This window comes from Lactuca saligna, chromosome 3 (genome assembly GCF_052625555.1).
Source record: "Lactuca saligna cultivar CGN05327 chromosome 3, ASM5262555v1, whole genome shotgun sequence".
NCBI lineage: Eukaryota > Viridiplantae > Streptophyta > Magnoliopsida > Asterales > Asteraceae > Lactuca > Lactuca saligna.
This window is the reverse complement of record NC_136419.1, coordinates 59,904,365-59,925,005: the sequence shown is the minus strand read 5'-3', so window position 1 is coordinate 59,925,005 and position 20,641 is coordinate 59,904,365. Positions and strand designations below refer to the sequence as shown.

Here is a 20,641-nt window from a genome sequence, read left to right as displayed (position 1 = left end):
ATGGTGCAGGGCCCTCTCCGGTGAGAGTGAAGGAAATTGGGTCAACACTGTAGCGTGTCCTATGCTGAACTCAACGAATTACACTGTATGGTCAATGAGAATGAAAGTAGTATTAAAGATTCACAAGGCTTGGGCAGTGATCGATCCAGGAACAGAGAAAAACGAGGAGAAAGATTACCTTGCTATGGGATTGCTTTATCAGGCAATTCCAGAGAGCTTGATAATGCTAATTAGTGATGTCGATTCTTCAAAGGTTTTGTGGGAATCGATCAAGGCTCGTTATGTAGGAGCTGATAGGGTGAAAGAGGCCCGATTGCAAACCCTAAACGTCGAATTCGATCGGCTAAAGATGATGGAGTCGGAAACCATCGACGCATATGCTGGAAAGCTGTCCGGTATAGCCTCGAAATCAACAGCTTTGGGAGAGGTTATTGATGAATCGAAATTAGTGAAGAAGTTCCTCAAAACCTTTCCTCGTTCGAAGTTTATACACATCGTCGCCTCTTTGGAACAGGTGCTCGATCTAAAATCAATCGGATTCGAAGATGTAGTCGGTCAATTAAAGGCATACGAAGAAAGAATAAAAGAAGAAGAGGACGACGGAGGAGGTCAGGCGAGAGTGATACTCACGAAATCAACGTCGTCTGGCTATGGTGGATCATCGGGGCATCAACGAGACGGAAAAAGAAAAGGGAACTGGAAAGGGAGAGATGGGTCAAGTGGGTTTAACCAGGGAACCGGGTTGAATGGTGGGTCAAGTGGATCAGGTCCAAATGGGTTTAAAACAAAACAGGCCCAAGGTGGGGAGCTGATAGCTTCATTTTATTTTTGTTTTTGTTTTTTTTTTTTTTTTTTTTTTTGTATTTTTTTTTTTTGTATTTTTTTTTTTTTTTTTTGTAATATTTTTTTTTTTTTTTTTTTTTTTTTTTTTTTGTATTTTGTAATGATAAAACCCTTTGACTCAAAATTTGGTTCCCAAAGGTGTGTAGGTGGAACCGAAAGGGTAATGATATAATCCGAATGGCCTAAGTGTGGAAATGACCATGTGTGGAGCATAAAGATGTAATGTAGGCTCCTTTTCAAACTTGTGGTTTTTCAAAGATAATGAAGATGTCCAAATGTGGACTAAAAGACTCTCTAAATTCTAAGAAAATCGCAAAAAGATATGGTGATGTAAAGAGACCGGATATGGATTCTACTCGGGGACAAGCACCAATGCTTCATCCTAACAGTTCAAACATGATCAAGTGTGATCCTCTCCGCGGTAGTGACCGCAAGGCTAAGAACACCCATTGCTATAGTATATCCTACAGTTGTTAGTATTGTATGCATAATTCTTCATGAAAACTACCTGTCCATGATCACTTACCCCTTTAAGCTACCAGCATCTGATCCCAAGTATGAAATCCCAAACTGCAGCTAGTGGTCCCGATTCGATGGGTGAGATAGCAACAAGATCCTGGACCAATAATGATACAATAACTGTGAACCTGTTCCATGGCATCCAAGAGAGGTGAGAATAAACAGACAACAAAAATGCATGAATGCTAATGTCTTAAGCTAAATGTTATGCAAAAAATAAAAAGTAGAAAAGAAGAAAATAAAATCTTTTTAAAATTTTAATAAAATAAAAAAAAAAATGAATGCAAATTAACTTAAACTAATATGTTATGCAACCTAACTAAAAATGCATGAAAAAGAGTAAGAAAAAAAGGGAAATGCCCCACCCCAAGCTTAAGAACAAGCATTGTCCTCAATGCTTAAGGAAAGGGCGGAAAGGACCTAAATCGGAGGGTCGGGCGGCGGGAAATGTCTGTGGCGGTGGTTTCGTGAAATTACGACCGGTAGAACTCCGCCAATCTTGAATTTTCAAGCGAGGTGGGTGTTGGAAGGTTATATGAGAGGAATGGAGTGGGAGGTCAAGATGATTAAATGAAGAAGAAGAGAAGCTGAACATTTTAATCTATGGGTCAAAAAGGGTCAATTTCGGTCAATGTTGGTCAAGAAAAGTCAAAAGGTCAACTCATTAAAACCTTTGGTCAACACCTGGTCAAATAATAGCCAAAAATAGCCCAAATTTCCCAGCACAGTGCGCGGGTCGCGCAGTGTAGCACGCGGGTCGCGCAGACCTTGCAGTTAAGTCTTGGGCCAATGTCGCTTCATCACACCTGGCCGCGCAACCCACCCGCGCAACAGCACGCGGGTCGCGCAACCCCCTGATCCTGATCTTCATTTTTGCTTCATTTTTCTTCGTTTTTCACCCGTTCTCGCTTTGGAAGGCCCCAAAAACCTAGAAACTCTTGATTTCTTCAAAAACAATTCTTTTGAATCCCAAAAGCATCTTCAAAAGTCATTTATTCAAATTAAAAACACAAAAACACAATGCTTTCCAAAAATGCCATTCTTTAACGTCTTTGGCGAGACGCCTCCAAACTTCACTTTAACACTTTGGGGCGTCCAAATGGACGACATCTTGGACATTTGAATCAAAAACTTCATTGAATGGCTTCAATCGATGTCCATTAACCTTGTAAATTTTCCCCGTGTCGACATTTTTTAATTTCCACACCTCCATTGAGACTATTTTCTTGTATTTGACTTTCTTTTTACGGGAGAACCATACCGGACTCAAACCTTTGATAATAGCAATCATCCAACCATATTCTTTCTTGTACTTGTTCATTAAGGTGACCAACTCTTCCTTCTTTGACATGGTTTTTGAGTAGGTGACCGGTTGGGCGTCTTCTTTCTTGTGATACGTATCCTTTGAAGAGTCCGACAAATTTATCGCTTCCATCTCTTGTGGTTGGTCTACCAATGGAGTTAGTTTCTTAATGGTAGTGGGCGGCTCAACCTCTCTTTCATTAACCCCTATCACTTCCTCTATAGTTTCATTGTCAGCTTTTTCAATTTCTTCTTCTTCTTTGACAACCTCTTCCACTTCTACTTCTTCTTCCTCTTCTTCATATAACACTCTTGGGCCATCAAAAATTTTCTCATCATTCAAAGGAATGGAACATGCACTATGCGATGGGCTCTTTTCGGATGGTAATTTGTCTTGAGCTTCCATTAAACTAATTGATTGAGCAATTTGTGTTATTTGTTGCTCTAAGCTTTTGAGGCTAGCTTGGGTTGTTTCCTGAAAAATTTGGGTAGAAGTGGCAATGCTTTTAACAATGTCCTCTAAGGACATGCTTGGCGTTTCAGTTTGTTGAGGAGGGTAAGGATAGGGTTCTTGGAACAGTGGAGTTGGTGGGTATTGGTTATTTCCCCAAACTTGGTTGTTGTCCCACCATTGATCATGTTGAGGTTGATCATAACTCGATTGGTTTGACAAATAGTAGCTTCCCTTCTCTTGCACGTCTCCCCATTTTCCTTGTAAATATGAACACATGTCGGAATGATGTCCATTTTGGGCACAAAAATCGCAAAGAAGAGGTGTGGGCTGCACACTTTGGTCACTTTCAATCATCATAACTAACTGAGCTAGCTCAAAAAGTCGCTCTTCGGTGCAAGGAGTGTTCATCTCCGAACCATACTTCTTTTTTTTTTTTTTTTAATTTCAGGAATTTAAATTTGAGTACCTGCACAATGAGATCTAGGCATAGAGAAACAAATTGATTAAAAATAAACCAATCCCCGGCAACGACGCCAAAAATTTGGTGGTTGTCGAGGCCAACACAAATAATAACCCTAAATGTTACACACTAAAATAGTGTATAGTGGTAAAGGGATCGAATCCACGGAGATTGGTTCAATTTCTAACTCTATGAAAAATCTCTTTGTAAAAATACTTGTAAAATAACAATAAAAATAAAATGGGGGGTTTTGGTGTTTTGAAATACTTGAAGCTAACTAGAATTAACTATGATTTAAATAGACAATTGCAACAAAAATAAGAATTTGATGTAAAATCAATAAGGGAAAGATGGTTGACTTAAAGTTTTCTCACTTTGACTTTTGATGAACATATCATTAGAATTCAATGGTGCAATACTTGTTTTAAATCCTCAATTTGGCTATAGTAATCCAAGGAGCTTGAGATTACCTAGACTTTTCTTAATTGTTGAAATGGCTAGAGAAGCTCATAACAATTTCCTTAGTCAAAGTCACTAATTCCAAATAGCATGTAATTAGTGAAAGTCAACTAGCATTAAGAACCAAAAAGTCACCAAATCCAAGAGGGGTCAAATGCTTTCACCACCATGTTGGAGGAAATGTTTTTATGATTGTGTGAAGTAAAATCAACACAAAAATCATTTGTTGCTTGCTAATTTGAGGATCCTTTACTTAATCAAGAAATTAGCCAACTAATCACCACAAACACATTTAAACTCATGAACTAAAACATACAAGTAATGATAAGATGTTAAAACACAAAATATTTCCATAAAGATTCAAGAACATGTTCATGGATTCTTCAACATTCAACAAAAGTTCAAAGGATTAAACAAAAGTCAACCAAGATTAGTTTAGCCAAGCATGGCTAAACACAAAGAAACAAAGTTAGAGAAATTTGTACCAAACATTAAGCAAGAATCAAGAGGTAAAAATATGATGTTCTTCAAGGGTTCTTGGCCTTCAAAAGTCTCCAAAACTCCAGAGAGAATCTTCAAAAATCGGATGTGCAAGTGTATGCAAAAGATGGGCACCAACCTTCCTCAAATAGCTCAAAAGAAGGATTTCCGAAATTGCCCCTGCAGGGCCTTGCGCGACCCGCGTGCTGCTGCGCGGGTGGTGCCTGACATGGGCTTCTTTGAGATTTTGGGCCTCTAGAGCATATCCCACTAGCCCAGATCGAATCCAATCACCTCCTAGCCCATTTTCTTCAAGTTTTTCTTCATTTAAAGCCCAATTTGACCTCTCTAAATCCTCCAAAGCTCGTGAACTCGCCCGATTAATAATTTTCATACGCTTGAATGTTCCCCCGCATCTTTCAAATTTAAAGCTCAATTCTTCCAAGCCTTCAAGCAATTGACAAGTCCACCCCATGAATCACCTTCATAGCCATCAAGCATGAAATCTCCAATTCCCTTCAAGCACAATCGCCTCGCAAGAGTGCCGCCCCGCTAGTTTCCAAGAAAATCTGCAATAATGCTCAAGAAACTAGAAAGTACCCCGAAATGGTCATAAAAATAACAAAAGGGAAAATATGCATGAAAGTTAACTAAAATGCGAATGAAATGTACTAAAATAAACTATAAAAATAAGTAAATAAAATGAAGCTATCAGGAGCCCAATTCTAATTCCAACGATTGCAAAAATTGTAATTGTTGTTGTGGCAAGAATTGGAAAAATAGGAAAAAAGACCGATCTAAGGTGATTTGTTTTCGGTGTGACAAACCTAGTCACTTTGCTTTAGAATGTCCAGAACGACTCCAAAAATTATAAGAATGTGATTTTTCGAAACGTGACGACAGCGACGAATCTGTATTCTAAATATGGATCGGGTTGAAAAATTCTCTAGAAGGACTTAGAGATTCGGGGGTGATTGTTGGAGTCCTAAGTCGAGTAGGACTTGGAGACCAAGTAATAGCAACCTAGTTTTTAGGAAATTATAAACAAGTAGGTTTCTAGTTTCCTAATTGAAATCTAATTACAAGTCGGTTAGGATTATATATACATTGTTTTAGGTTGAGTTATGATCATCGGAAATCATTGTAAACACCGTGAGTTTTGAGTGATATTCTCACAATAATCAAAGATTTATTTTGATTAACACAACTGTGTTTACATATTCTGATCTTTAAGAGCTATGAAGTATGTTTCAAAGAAAGTAGCTATAAATTATGTTTAATATCTAAAAGCTATGAAGTACAGTTTAAAGTAAATTTTTATGAAGTATGTTTTAAAGAAAATGTTTATGAAGTACGTTTTAAATTAAAGGTTTATGCTGTATGTTTTAAAGCAAATGGTTATGGATTCTATTTTAAAGTAAGGATTTATATAATGATTTGAAATGTTATTTTGTGCCCAAACATATGTATCCCATGATACAAATTTTTGTTTTACATATTATTGTTTTAATACCATCCATTCCATGTTAATCTTCTTTAATAAATGAAGGTTTTTTTTACCACTTGTCATACTCTCATTCATTTTGCCACATATTATTTTGTGGTTATTTTGAATTAAATTTTATTCCATATGTAATTTTGTGTTTTCCTATTTTATTAAATTTCATATGGTATTTAAATTTAATAATAAATGCATATCAATTTCATTAATGGACTTTCCTTATAACTTTAAAAATTTAAAATAAAATCTCATTAATTTGCTTTGATTATTTTATTTAAATGATTTGTTTAAATTTAAAAGAGAAAAAAAAAACACTTTAATTTTAGTAATTCAATATTTTTCTTATGAATTCAAATTTCTCAAATGTTTAGACATATTTAATTGTTTTAAATACACTCATGTAATACATGGGCTCACACTTAGTGATAAACAATAAATAAAATGGATTTAGTTTCCAACATGAATTTTTATTATTAACGTATTTGTCTTTGACGATTAGAATTAGAGAAGAAATTAGAGTTTATTTTTAGTATATTATTTGTAATTATGTATGGATTCTCTATGGCTCTGTGATGGTCAATGTAGCACCCTGGTTAGGACTAGTTCCACTTTTTAGGCCGGACGGAACGGGCGCGGGGAGCTTCCCACCCGGTGAACACCGCACCGTCGGCACGGGAAGGGATTGTGCGGGAAACGGAGAGGGGAGCCTCTCCCGCTCTCTCTCTCTCTCTCTTGCTGCGATTGGCCGACCTTTTTTTATTATTATTTTTGTTGAAAAACAACTGTTGAACAACGGTAAGAAGTGAAAAAAAAAAAAATTGGCTGTAACGGCTACTTTTGTTTTTTTTTTTTTTTTATTTTTTATCCTTTTACCACTACTATAAATATATACATATAACTTAAAAACATCACACTATCCTCTATTCTCTCTACTTTATATCAAAAAAAAAAAAAAAAAAGAATCCCGACAAGCAAACCCCAACTTCCGATCGAAGGAAAAAAAAGTCATGGTTCGAGTATAAATATCCCTCATCGCAACATTTTTGCTATCGATTCATCCCCGCAAGGAGTTTACCGCCCCCAACTCGATGCTCTCATTCAATCTCCACTACAATTCCAATACCGAAATGTTGGTCAATATTACCCGATGCAAGTTCCAAATGTTCCGTCGCAAATGTTTTCAAACTTTGTTGTGTTTCCGGATCAACAATCGTCAAATCAACCTCAACCCCAAACTCAAACTGAAAACTCAAACCCAAACCCAACACCACCACCAACTTGTCGATGAATCGGATGACGCGGAAGAAGAAGACATGGTTCCCGAAACTCAACCAAAACCACCACCACAAAGATGTAAAGGGAAAAAACAAGTGTGCGAGGATGTCGCACAACCGGGAAGACAAAAGTCGACAACATGGGTTCCACACGAAGAGCTAGTTTTGGTCAAAGCTTGGGTTGATATTTCTGAAGATTCGATTCATGGAAACGCACAATCGGGAGAACATTTTTGGTTTCACATTTTAGAACAATTTCGAGAGGAGCTAGGAAAATGTGACGACTACCGTGCGAAACATCAACTTAATTTGAAGTTTCGAGAAATAGCAGAGGGGGTTTCAAAAATTAACGGGTTGTACAACAACCTAAAAATCCAACGAAAAAGCGGCCAAGGCATCGAAGAAATACTTCAAGAAGCGTTGCAGTTTTACCTTGAGGAAGTCGGAAAACCATTCAAGTGCCACGATTGTTGGAAATTATTGGTCCGAAGTTCTAGGTGGAAAAAATACGAGCGGGATTATATTTTTGGAGTACAACAATCAAAGCGAACAAAAACGGGTTCTAGTGGTTACACAACCTCCTCCAATGCTCGGGTCGGTTTAGATTTAAATCAGGACGACGAACTCGAGCTAGAAGAAATTGAACGCTCAATGGGGAGGGACAAAGCGAAGAGAAAGGGAAAAGGGACTTCTTTGAGTGCATCTGATTTCAGCGTAGATATTGACGAAATGCGGAAGATAACATCGTCGTTTGATCGATATAATCTAAATTTCTTCGAACGTTTGACTTTTGACAAAGAAAAAGAAGAAACAAGAAAAAATGAGCGAGCGGAGAGACAAGAAATGGAAGACATGAAGTTTTTGATGGAAAACGTCGATCATCTCTCGGGACCGGCTCTCGAGCTTGTGATGAAGAAGAGGGAAAAAATATTTTACGTAGGTCGTTGTTGGTTTGTTTGATTTTTAGTTTGTGTGTGTGTGTGTGTTTTAATTTTCTATTTTTTTATATTTTAGGTTTAATGTAAGTTTTATTTTAATTAATGAAATGATTTTTACTTTTAATTAAATTTTATGTTTAGTATTAATTTAAAAATTATAATTCTTTAACAAAAAAACTAATTTTATTTAATAAAAAAAAAGTGAGGGAAGAGCTTTCCACCTATTTCTTGACTTTTAGGTGAGGGAAAAGAGAGTGAGAGAAAAAGGGGTATGACCCACCAAAAATGAGGGAAGCTTCCCTCCCACTCTTTCCAGTCTTATGTGTTTTGGACGGAACTTATGCACTAGACCATTGACATTATTGAAATTAATGTCATATCTGATATGATAATCATCATGTGATATAATGTTAGGGTGTTATTATTATTTCCTAAGTAAAAAACCTCCTCTACCATTTTCTAATAAGTATATGTATATAGATCTTAAACTCCCTATTCCAAGACCCCAAATCCAAATTAGTGAGAGTTTTTGCCAAACAACCCGAACCACTTGTATTACATAATATACATAAGTATTAAGAAACTTACTTTTTATAATAATGGACAACCCCATGTTGAAGCTATGAGATTTAAACGTCGAGGAAGTTTTTTAAGTAGTAAATTCTAAACTGATCTCCACTTAGTTTTGCATGATAAACTTAGAGACCTTTATAATAGCTTTGTATGATCATCGTGAATCATTTGTAACCTTAACTTACAACAATACTTATCTTACACTTCCATGTACGCTTCAACAGGAGTCTGCTTTACTCATGATTCAAACATGTAGCTCTTCCACATCATAATTTCAATTCACTTGACATTGGTTCATTTCATTAACTATTATTTATAATTTTATGAGTCTATCTCACTTCTTTCATCACCAAGAGTACTTCTTAATTAGTAAACAAATAAGGTGAATAAAAAATAACCTTCATTCCAATGTGCACCAAAATTAGCGGACATAACAACTTATTACTACTCTTAAAACGACACAATGAATTATATTTCGTTGTTATATTAGTAAATTACCAATAACTTCACTGTGATTCAAAAATTTATCAATGGCTTGAGAAATGTTAATTAGGCAAGAAGTTTCTTTAATCAAATTATTTTGAGATATAGACCGAGATAAAGTATTTTGTTTTTTTCAATCAAACGTTTTTTTTTTTTATATCTTAGATCAACACAAATAATTTATAGGAAGTTTCCAAATAAGAGAAATCAACAGATACACATCAACACAAGATATTAAAATTTCATTCAGATACATAGCCCTAATTTGAAGACTTGGCGATGTAATTTTGAAACGAGTTGCAAAATCTAATAATATTTTTCTAAAACTCTAATGTTTTTCCAACGAGACTCCATATAAAACGAAGCATGGTCTTGTGTGTAGACTCCACACTTGAAATAATGGGATGTTCCACCGTGTCCACATCCCTCATACTTGAGAACTCCATCCACATAAACTTTGACGTTGTTTTGTTCAACATCATGGATAACATTGAAACGAAACCATTTGTTATATAAGTCACGAATGATCATAGGATCCTTGTAATAATAAAGGCTACTGTTATATACTCTTAGCATTGTGGTTGTGGCGTTGGGTGGGGCTGATCCAAAAACTTGCATGATACTCACCCCGGTAGTCCCACATGGCACATATCCATATGCTTCAAATTGCCAAACACCCGAAGAGTAGTCATAACCCTTCAAATAAGAGAACAAAAATGTATGTATCAATTTACTTCGAGCGACTATATTCAATTATATTGAGATATCATGTTGGCATTAAACTCTCCGACAAGAAAATGAAACTTTTAGACTCTAAAATAAAATTTTCATTGAACTTTGTTAAGTCTAATGCATTATGAGATAAAAAATATAAAATTATATGAAAAGTAGAATAATAATATGACAATACATTAAAATCCAAAGGGTTCATTGCATTGAAGATGTTCTTGGACTCAACATTTATAGAATTCACATATCAAATAAAAAAAATGATTAAACGAGGACAATACTTGAATGCGGATCTCAGAACGTGGATTAGTATTGCTAGTTTCAGAATGAGGTTTGTCTGTCTTGATCACCCAAAGCTTATGAACACCATGGGAATAGCTGTATCGTTGCTCAAGTGGAACATCATATGGCTTTTGGATGATGAAATTGGACTCATTGAGTGGCTTTGATACAAACCCTAACGTGGTATCAATGGTTTCAAACCCTACTACAGATATATATAGGAAGAGATTAAGAAAGGAAACACATAACTCAAAATATAGTAGATATTTCATCTTTTGATGAAGATGTTTAATTGGATGACTATGATTGACCGAAAATATATATAAGAGCGACGTAAGAGTTGTTCGTGTGTTTGTGTATATATGTGTGTTTGTGTATATATGTCATAGCATGTTAGAGATAATGACAAACTAATAAAACATAATTACTTAGTTTAATTATAATCAAATTTGATAATATATATCATTACAATATCTATGCTAATATAATATCTAATTTTTTTTTTTTTTTTTCAGTTTTGATCGATTTACCTAATATAAATTATTGATAATATTTGAAATTTTAATATTGTTTTTGTTAAACTATGTTTTTCGTCCAATCGTTTTGTTTTCCCGAAAATAATCAAACGTATTAGCTGTTTTAAATAAAGTTAAACAAGAAAAATATGACTAATATATATAAAGTAAATAGTTTATTTTTAAACATAAAAAAATACTTATACAAAATGTGGCAACACTTTCTACCAAATATATTTTTGTGATATAAAATTATAAATTATTTAGCAAAAGCCAATGTAAATATCGAAATGGTCGGCAAAGGAAACCTTCCGCCGGTTCTTGTCGTTATGCGTTACATTTTTTAGTTCTAAAATTTATGACATTTATGCTATTGTTATTATTACCTACCATAAATCTAATCAATGTTTTCTTTAATCAAATTGTTATTACCATCTTTCTCTTGTTTCAAAATGCCGTTTATGTTAGTTTATTTGAAGAATTTCAACAAAAAAACAATGTAGCTGATATGTTTATTAATGTATACTCATAAAATAACTATGAGGGCCAGTTTGTTGATTTTGGAGAATGAGTCCCTAAATATATAATTTTTTTATATAAATAAATTTCATTAATATTATAATAAACAATAATAAAAAAACTGATTAGTTAGAAAGAAAAAAAAAACATAAAGAATAAATATAGTTGGTTAATAAAAAAAAGGAAGAAGATTCATTAATGAGAAAAAATAACAAAAGTTAAGTTAAGAGAAATGGAAAATGATATAAAAATCATTAAGTTTTCACAAAAATATCGGTTTTACTATTAGATGTGTTTTAGGTCAAATAAAATAGGATATTTTGTTTAATTTGTTCCTTTAGCCGGTTTCCAGGTAACTTACCGGTTACCTAATGACAGTAAAACTCTTGAATTATCAAAAATATTCGGATTTACCCTTAAGTCATAAAAAATGTTCGGATTTACCCTTACTATAATTGTTATTTTGATTATTATTATTATTATTATTATTATTATTATTATTATTATTATTATATATACAGTAAACTTTTAAATGTATAAAAATATTTTATACATACACTTTTAAATATATAAAAATACTTATATATATATATATATATATATATATATATATATATATATATATATATATATATATATATATATATACAGACTTAGGTTATTCTATTTAAACTAAGTATTGTATGAATGTATGAATCATTGTGGAGCAATCATTTTACTTATTTTTGGAAAAGGAATAATACATATTATTAAATTAAAGATAATTAAAAAATACCATCTAATTTCATTATGAGGGTATTTTAGTCAATTAAAACAAATTTAAAAAAGAAAAATTGCATATTTTAAGGGAAATAGATTTTATTAATTTTAAAAATCTGATTGTATGGATGATAATTCTCCTAATTCAGAAATTCTGACGAAATGTGTTTATCAATATATTAAAAAATAACAAATATAATTGAACCATACAAGAATACACATTCTGCCGTAATATATATTTTGATTTAATGAACTTTTTGAAGAATAACCAAATTTTAATTACAAAGTTAAAAAAAAAATTCATTACATTCTTAGAAAAGAAAAAAAAATTATATAATATTCTATAAGAATGTTACACTTATATATATATATATATATATATATATATATATATCATTCTACCAGAATATACTATTAGATATATATTTTTCATTATATTGTATATTATTCTGGTAGAATAATCCATTCTTTTTGGAAAATCGGTAGTCATTATTTATTTTCATCTGATACAATGTTCATCTTCAAGATTCTATTATGACATAATCAGAATTCAAAATTCCATTCTAGTAGAATGTTGTAAGTTTCATATGTACCATGTTTTGCTTTGATATCTCTCGTTTCGTTCCCAGCCAAGAAAACAATAACATTCTTGTTCTTGATTTCATGTATACCTGTAAATGAGAAATACAACCACTCATTAATATCACTCATTGTTCTTGATTTTTGACCTACATTTATTGGAATCTAAATATTTTTATTATTTTATGGTTCAAGAATTTGGTCATCGACACAGGAAGAGACTAAGGGACTGCAGATCAAGAGGTCACCGGTTCGAACCCGGTTGGGCCCTATTTTTTCTTTTGTTGTAATTTCACTTTTTCCCTTATTTCTACTTCTTTGTAATTAAGTTAATAACACCTAATATCAAAGCATAAATTATACTTTTTGCCCTTATTGTAATTATACTTTTTTTTGTAAACACTTAATAACACCTAAAATCAAAGCACAAATTTATTCATATAACATGGAATAGCAAATCAGAGTCATAAGTACAATATTAGTTGAAGCTTACCAGTAACAATGTTTCTGAAGAACTCAACGGAATGTGTCAACTCAATAGCAGTTTTGCCCTTCCACTTAACGACGAGTGATGGAATAGCTTTATCCTCCAGATACACACCAATCCCCGTGAACTTCACGAAGTTGCCTTCGATTTCCAAACCTCTCACACCTTGCGCATGATAGAAACCATGATTTAGATGATTCAAACTCCAATTAACAATAAAATTGTAAACCTACTTGAAGAGATGAAAGTGACATGATTTTTTATCAGTGGAAGATCGAGTTTAATTACTGATTTGAATATGGGAATTAATACCTGCACAGGCGAGGAACAAAGTGGTGGTTGCACCAGGAGGCTTGACGGATGGTGGAAATACGATAGATTCGATCTGGAGACTGGTGGGGGGATGGCGGTGGAGCCATGGTAATATAGTCGAAGTTGAACGGAGAGAGTGAAAGAAGGTGTTTGACTGATAACGGCTGTATATAAGAAAAAAAATTAGGTTAAAAGTGAATGCAAGCATGATTATAGGGACTATTTGTGGAAGCTATTTATCAAAATACTAAAATACCCTTGTTTATTTATTTAATTATTTATTTTTTTATTTCATTTTGATCGGTCCATATTTATGTATACAATAACACAATACTTACTTAAAACACCTGAACCTCTCTCTCTCTCTCTCTCTATATATATATATATATATATATATATATATATATATATATATATATATATATATATATATATATATATATAGTATTTATATACATGTGAAGGCCTATATATTCCTTTAAAAACATATTTATATATTAAAAATATATTTATTCGTATTTAGTAGGTATAAATATATATTTATTTCATATAAAAATATATTATATACATATAAATATAAAAATACATATTTATAAGGTTTATATTGTATAAAAGTTATTATTATATGTATTTGTACATATTACTAAGTATAAGTATGTATTTATTTCATATTTATATGCATATGATAGTTTTTATACAAAATAAATACATGTTGATATCTGTTAAATAAAAATAAAAATATTTATAAATGTATAAATACGTTTTTAAATGTATAAATAAGTTTTTATTTGTATTTAATAGATATATTTATTTGTATTCAATAATATAAATATTTTTTTGTATTAAAACTATCGTATACATTTAAATATGAAATAAATATATATTTATACTTAGTAAGCAAACACCATTTTGTTTTTGTTTTGGTTGATGAATAACCTAAAGAATTAAGTAAACGTTTCGTTTATATGTATTTTACCATATAAATATGTATAAATACATATCATATATATATATATATATATATATATATATATATATATATATAGTAATATGTACAAATACATATAATTATATCTTTTATTCAATATAAACGTTATGAATAGATATTTTTATATTTATTTGTATACAATATATTTTATATGAAATACATATATATTAATACCTACTAAATACTAATAAATATATTTTTAATATATAAATACGTTTTTAAAGGCGTACATTAGCATTCAAATATATATAAATACTAAATAGAAGTAAATATATTTTTAAATACTAAATACAAGTAAATATAGTTTTAAATCTATAAAAATATTTTTATACATTTAAAAACGTATTAAACATATATAATAATAATAATAATAATAACAATAATAATAATAATAATAATAATCAAATTAAGGGTAATTACAAACGTTTTTTTTATAACTTAAGGGTAAATCTAATATTTTTGAAAACTTAAAGACTTTACTGTCATTAGGTAACCGGTACGTTACCTGGAAATCAACTAAAATGGTATAAATGAACGAATTAAACAAAGATCTGGTTTTACTGGACCTAAAACACGTACAAAAATAAAACCGATATTTTTATAAAAACTTAAAAACTTTTATGTCATTTTCCTCAAAGAAACTCGAACATTGGTAACTTAGGAAGGGCAAATTATCAAATGATCTCCTGGCCATGTCACCTTCAGATCATTTTCGAGTAGATTTACATAAAAATCTATAAGATTGTTAAACTTATTAAAAGAAATATAATGAGACATATGGGAATCAATCCTTGTCATCAAAATAAAAATTACTAAGCTAGCCAAAAACATTAATGAATTATTTATTTTTAACTAAAAATTAGTAAGTGTCTCAAAATAGCCTCTGAAATTGTAGACTTTTAGGTTTGTCTACCATTTCATCTTTTCACTTACTGTTTCACCTTTTCGTCTTTTATTTTAGTTTTATTATAATTTTTTTTTTCATTTTTTGGACTAAAAACATGGGTATTATTTTACCTATGGTATTTTCTTGGTTGGGCTACGGTTTTCCTTTTTCTTTTTTGAAAAAAAAGCATTAAATGTGAACCATAATATATGTATATAAAACTTACAAGCAAATTAACTCAAAACTTAAAATAAAAAACTCAAAAACGTAGGCTTCATACGAAACTTACGGTATACATGTACACAATGCACATGCATTGTATACCTGCACACCGTAGATTTCGAATGAAGCCTACAGTTTAAGATTTTTTTTGAAAAAAAAGAAACTATACATATAAAAACTACTCTAACCAATATTGTGATAACATTTCGGCAAAAAACGACATATAGATGGTTGTTTTTTGAAGACTCCATTGAGAAAATAGTATGCCAAACTAAGAAAAATAAACTATTATATATTACGGGTCGATTGACCCATAATATGGGCCGATTGGCCCTGAAAGAGTAGACAGACCACGTAAGAGTAGCCTGTTGCCTGAAATAGTAGTCAATTTTCAAATTTTCTGTTAACCGTAGTCAAACTGTGTTTGACCGTAGACAATCCTCATCATCTATGGTTTCGTGGGCTCTTTTAGGATAAACTAGGAAAAAATCCTGCGTTGCGGATGTTGGAGTTGCAGGGGTTGGAAGGTATTGCTGTAGCACAAACGCACTCATGTTCACCGCCGCTTAGTAATTCATCGAAATTAATATGATTGTGCTTAGACTTCAATTCTATGAATCAGAATTAAAGTTCCCAACACAGGGGTAAAATTGTCATTTACTGAAAATTAAGCTACCAACCATTCCTTTGAGTTTCATATGTATACACCATTCAAAAACTCACGATACTACACAAATAGATCAAAATCGAAATGTTTTTTACCTTACATTGACCACAATTGACCAGCAAGAAATCCAACCTATATAATTACAATCACAAATTCCTTGAATAACCAAAAAGAAGTTAAAAAAATGTAACTGATCATACATTACACATGCTAGCGCATTACAACATCAGGAACTTCAAAAGTCGTTGTATACGATTCCTCACTTGCACCTTTCGCTATACACGCAAAACTATGATAATTATATAATCAAACAATCCCTTGTTTTGACCTTTATACCCTTTGCCCAAAAACTTTCTATTTTCCGGGCAAATAAGCTCAGGAACAACTTCTTTTGCCCCATTGCCGTAGGCTGACCGGATGGCTCTAATTACCTGGTATTGAGAAAGGGCAAAAATAAAGAAATACTTCCATTATTTTATCGATTTAGCCAAAAAAAAAAAAAAACAATTATTTAATATTACCCAACTTTTTACTATATAAAGAATGGTAAAAAAAACACCCATATATACTTTACCAGGTAAAGTGGTACCCCAGTGCCTTTCAACATCTTCAACAGCAGCTGTATTTTTTCTAAATACCCATAATACCTCAGAAGCCCTTCATCTTGTCTCCAATTCTCTTTCACCTTCTGGTCGTCCAATGCATTGACAGTAACTACAAAGCATAAACTAAATTAAATTATTAACAAATTACAAAACTTGAATTTAGTTATTAAAAAAAAAAAAAAAAACTAATCAGAATCACCCTATGTCTAGTAAAAGGTTGAAATCTCTAACTGTTTTAAGGTTTCTTCAACAGTGATAGCAATCAATGCTTCTTCATACTTATGTCTTTCTTTCTCATTATCACATAACACCTATTTTATTGCCATGCATAGCTCATCTGCAGCAGCATATGCACATAACAAAAAACATTTTAAGGGTTAACATGTTAACACAAATGACAAAACAAAAGATGATGCATGAAACACAAAAGAACCTGCATTTTCTCTTTCTTCACGAAGGCTAAGATTAACACTCTTGTTCATAGCCATTCCTTTTCAAAGCTGCAAGGCCCTACAAGTTTGACTTCTGGTTTTCTCCACAACCAGGCTAAGGGACTTAATGGCAAATACCTACAAAAGAATATGTACATTTATACTGGTCTTTGATTCATTTCTGCCTAACACATCCATATATCAATATTCAGAACCTCATTAGATCTTATGATAAAAACGACAGCGTGTAAGGGTAGCTACAGGTCCTTCCCAAGTATTATTCATCTCATGAACATTCACAATCTGATCAATTTAAAGATAACATACGCTATTATGTTTACCTTTTTGCTTGGTTTTCTTGCAAAGACCAAAAGACACCAGTTATTTCCTTTCATGTGTCATGAAACTTCAGAAAAAACATTTTGTAGAGTGATTCTTGAGAGTGACATTACATCGAGCACCTGGTGGACATGGTATTCAAGGCAGATTTAGTGGGCTTCAATTAGAAAACATAAGAAAGAATGCCATTTTCAAAATCCAACACCTTATGCCTTGCTTTTGGCAATGTCTTTATTGGATCATTCATGTGCTCAAGTAGAAGAGAGACATATCCAATACACTTTGATGTAAAACTAAAATCCATAGTTTATTTAGAACTATACATGACTAAATTGACTTGTATGGATGCTAAAAGATGAAAAAGAACCCTGTCAATTAATAAATGAACGAAAACAAACCCCATCTCTAAATTGCAAATTAGAAAATCAGAAATAGTTCAAGAAGAATCATTTGAGGTTTTGGTTATTATCAAAAATGGAAAACACAACGGAAAACACTGAATCTTCTATGATTTTCAGGGGTCACTTTATCTTTATTCATGAACATACCCCAAAATCTAACCTTTTCTATCACAACAACTCAAAGCAGCAGATTCAGGTTAACAATATATAATATAACAAAATTGAATCATATTCTTCATGGCAACATCCATCTCATCTATTGTGATCCAGAGATATCATAAAGTTGGGGTAAAAGCAGGGCATCATAATTCATGACACATGAATATATCCTTTTTGTTGAAAAACACGTGAAGTGCTTTGATTCGTTATTAGATTAGTTGGCAATGACTAAAGCAAACTAACCGAAGAGAAGCATATCCCCATACTGATGTTTAGAATTGTAGATATAGTCGATGTACTCTGAAAAAAAAAAATTAAAATTTAGGTTGACAGGTAAATAATTCTTACATAGAGCAGTAACCGTATATCAATATAAACAAAATTCATCAGAATAAAGTAACTCATAGGCAGGAAAACTGGAATTACATATAAAAGCATACATTATGTGTTATTTACCTCGGTGTTGAAGAGGACGATGAAAGGTCGGCGGAATCGGTGTCGCCGGCGTCGCTATGGCCATAAGGAAGAATCGATGGTGGACCGGTGGTGTATTTCCTCTAAGAGCAGTGGGGAATGCGAGATGAAGTCATGAGTTTAGGTTCGTCATGGTGGTTCCTCCGTGAACGGAGGCAGACTCGCCAACGTCTGCTGTCGCCGGAATCGGTGTATCCGACGCAAACTTTGCTTTGAATCAATTAACCCCAAAACTGAAATCGCAGAGCACACAATTGGATCTGATTCGAAATTGAAAGAAAAACTGAGGTTTGTTTGTTTTAAAAGCTAATGAATAATTGTGGGTTCGATTTACCTGGGTTTGTGGAGCAGTTGAGGTCGGCTCCAACCCGTCCAGCCGATGCAAAACCGGAACGAAAGTAGAAGACAGTGAAGGAATCGCGTTTGAGCAGAACCGCAAAGTCAGGGAGAGGTAGTGGATGCGCCCTGATGGTGGAGGTCTGGCCGACGTCGTTGTCGTCGTCGGTGAGATCATAGTCCAAATACTCCTTAGGTCGAACAACATTACCATGGGGGTGCAGTGGTTGAAGACGGGCGGTGGAAGAGGGAAGTAGGGCGGTGGTTTGGAAGGAGCGTATGGAGGGTAGAAGAAACCGGAAGAGCAAAAGAGAACAGACACGTAGAAGGTAAGCGGTGGAAAAAGTAGATATGGCAAAAAAGAAAGAGCAAGAAAACAAACACGTAGATAGGAGTTTGAGAAACGAAGACATGTGTAATCCAGAGAATTGAAGAGGTGTTCATTCCACTTTCAACCGTGTAATACACTTGTTTATTAAAAATAAAAATTTAATATCAATATTTAAACTTTAAATTTAAAATCAATATTTAATATCAATATTTAAACTTTAAATTTAATATCAATATTTAAAAATATTTAATATCAATACACGGGTTTATTAAAAATAAAAATTTAATATCAATATTTAAACTTTAAATTTAAAATCAATATTTAATATCAATATCAATTTTAGAGCTCTTATTAATTATGATATTTATTATATTGTAAATATATCAATTCTTTTTCAAGGAAGCATTTATTTCTCTCAATATTGTAACCGAAATAAGTTGTGATATGTGAACAAATCAGAAAATTACATGTGGAAATAAGTAAATTTTAAAAATCTATTAAAATGCCATGTGTCCAAATCAATAAGGACATGACATGTGGCAGAAAATGAGTTTTATTTATTAGTATAGATTTTTTAAGCTAAAAAAGACAATAAAGGAAGAGAAAATGAAAATCCAAAAAAAAAATTCCAGCCAATAACAGGTAATTACTGTTGAAGTGCCACTTTAGAATTAGTATGTATATATAATGAGTATTTTTTATTTTCACTAAAATGGATAAGTTATTAAAGTTTTGAGTTAGTTTGGTAATTTCCTCTAAAAGTAAATTGAAGAACAGTTGTGGTTTTTAAAAATCACCATCTATAGTTACTTAAACGACTAAACACCAATTTATAATATTATTTTAAATAAATTTAACGACTGCATCGTCGATACTTTTCTAATGATATATACATATGTATATATATGTAACATATATATGATTTATACTTTATTTTAATACGTAAATACGTCATTATAAGTTACAACTTCTTTATATGAACTCCATTTTTGACGTTCTTTATATCCACGCGTAGATATCGACGAGATTTACAACTTTCATTTAGAATCCGTTGGCTAATTTTGACTTTATTTTTCGTCCATATTTTTTATAAAGTAAATGATTTTGCTAAAATCATAACTCTTTCGTACGAACTCCGTTTTTGACATTGTGTTTCTCAAAATTCCTATTTTAAAGAGTACTACGATTTTATTTTTCGTGACTTTAGCTAAAAGTCAACCATTCTCTTCGTAGTTTTTACGTCACACATTCCTTGTACGCGACTGACTTTTATACATTATAAAAATCATATCTAATTCATACGGATTCAGATTTCGACAAAATTTATATTTTTA

General features: G+C 32.2%; 1 protein-coding gene and 1 long non-coding RNA gene across 4 annotated transcripts; both read right to left on the bottom strand.

Moving 5' to 3' along the window:
* Nucleotides 1-9,520: 9,520 nt before the first annotated feature.
* LOC145033702 (citrate-binding protein-like) lies at nt 9,521-10,569 on the bottom strand. Its single transcript, XM_078982260.1, has 2 exons — nt 10,297-10,569; nt 9,521-9,982 (listed from the first exon to the last, which is right to left on the bottom strand). The coding sequence occupies exons 1-2, from the start codon at nt 10,567-10,569 to the stop codon at nt 9,593-9,595; spliced, it is 663 nt and encodes a 220-aa protein (XP_078838386.1). The 3' UTR covers nt 9,521-9,592.
* A 5,714-nt stretch (nt 10,570-16,283) lies between these two features.
* On the bottom strand, nt 16,284-19,389 carry LOC145036681 (uncharacterized). Of its 3 annotated transcripts, none has more exons than XR_013678510.1 (8): nt 18,975-19,389; nt 18,623-18,900; nt 18,410-18,466; nt 17,609-17,728; nt 17,270-17,405; nt 17,036-17,173; nt 16,806-16,945; nt 16,284-16,662 (listed from the first exon to the last, which is right to left on the bottom strand). It is a non-coding gene; the product is annotated as an uncharacterized LOC145036681 (long non-coding RNA). The 3 variants fall into 3 exon arrangements; XR_013678511.1 differs by having other exon boundaries at nt 17,068-17,173; nt 18,623-18,873; XR_013678509.1 differs by having other exon boundaries at nt 18,623-18,873; nt 18,975-19,388.
* Nucleotides 19,390-20,641: the final 1,252 nt, after the last annotated feature.

Excerpts from the sequence above, each read along its gene's own strand:
- LOC145033702 (XM_078982260.1), bottom strand. The coding sequence starts at position 10,569 with ATGAAATATCTACTATATTTTGAGTTATGTGTTTCCTTTCTTAATCTC. Across the intron at positions 9,983-10,296 it reads GTTCTGAGATCCGCATTCAA|GGTTATGACTACTCTTCGGG; the intron begins GTATTGTCCTCG and ends TCTTATTTGAAG.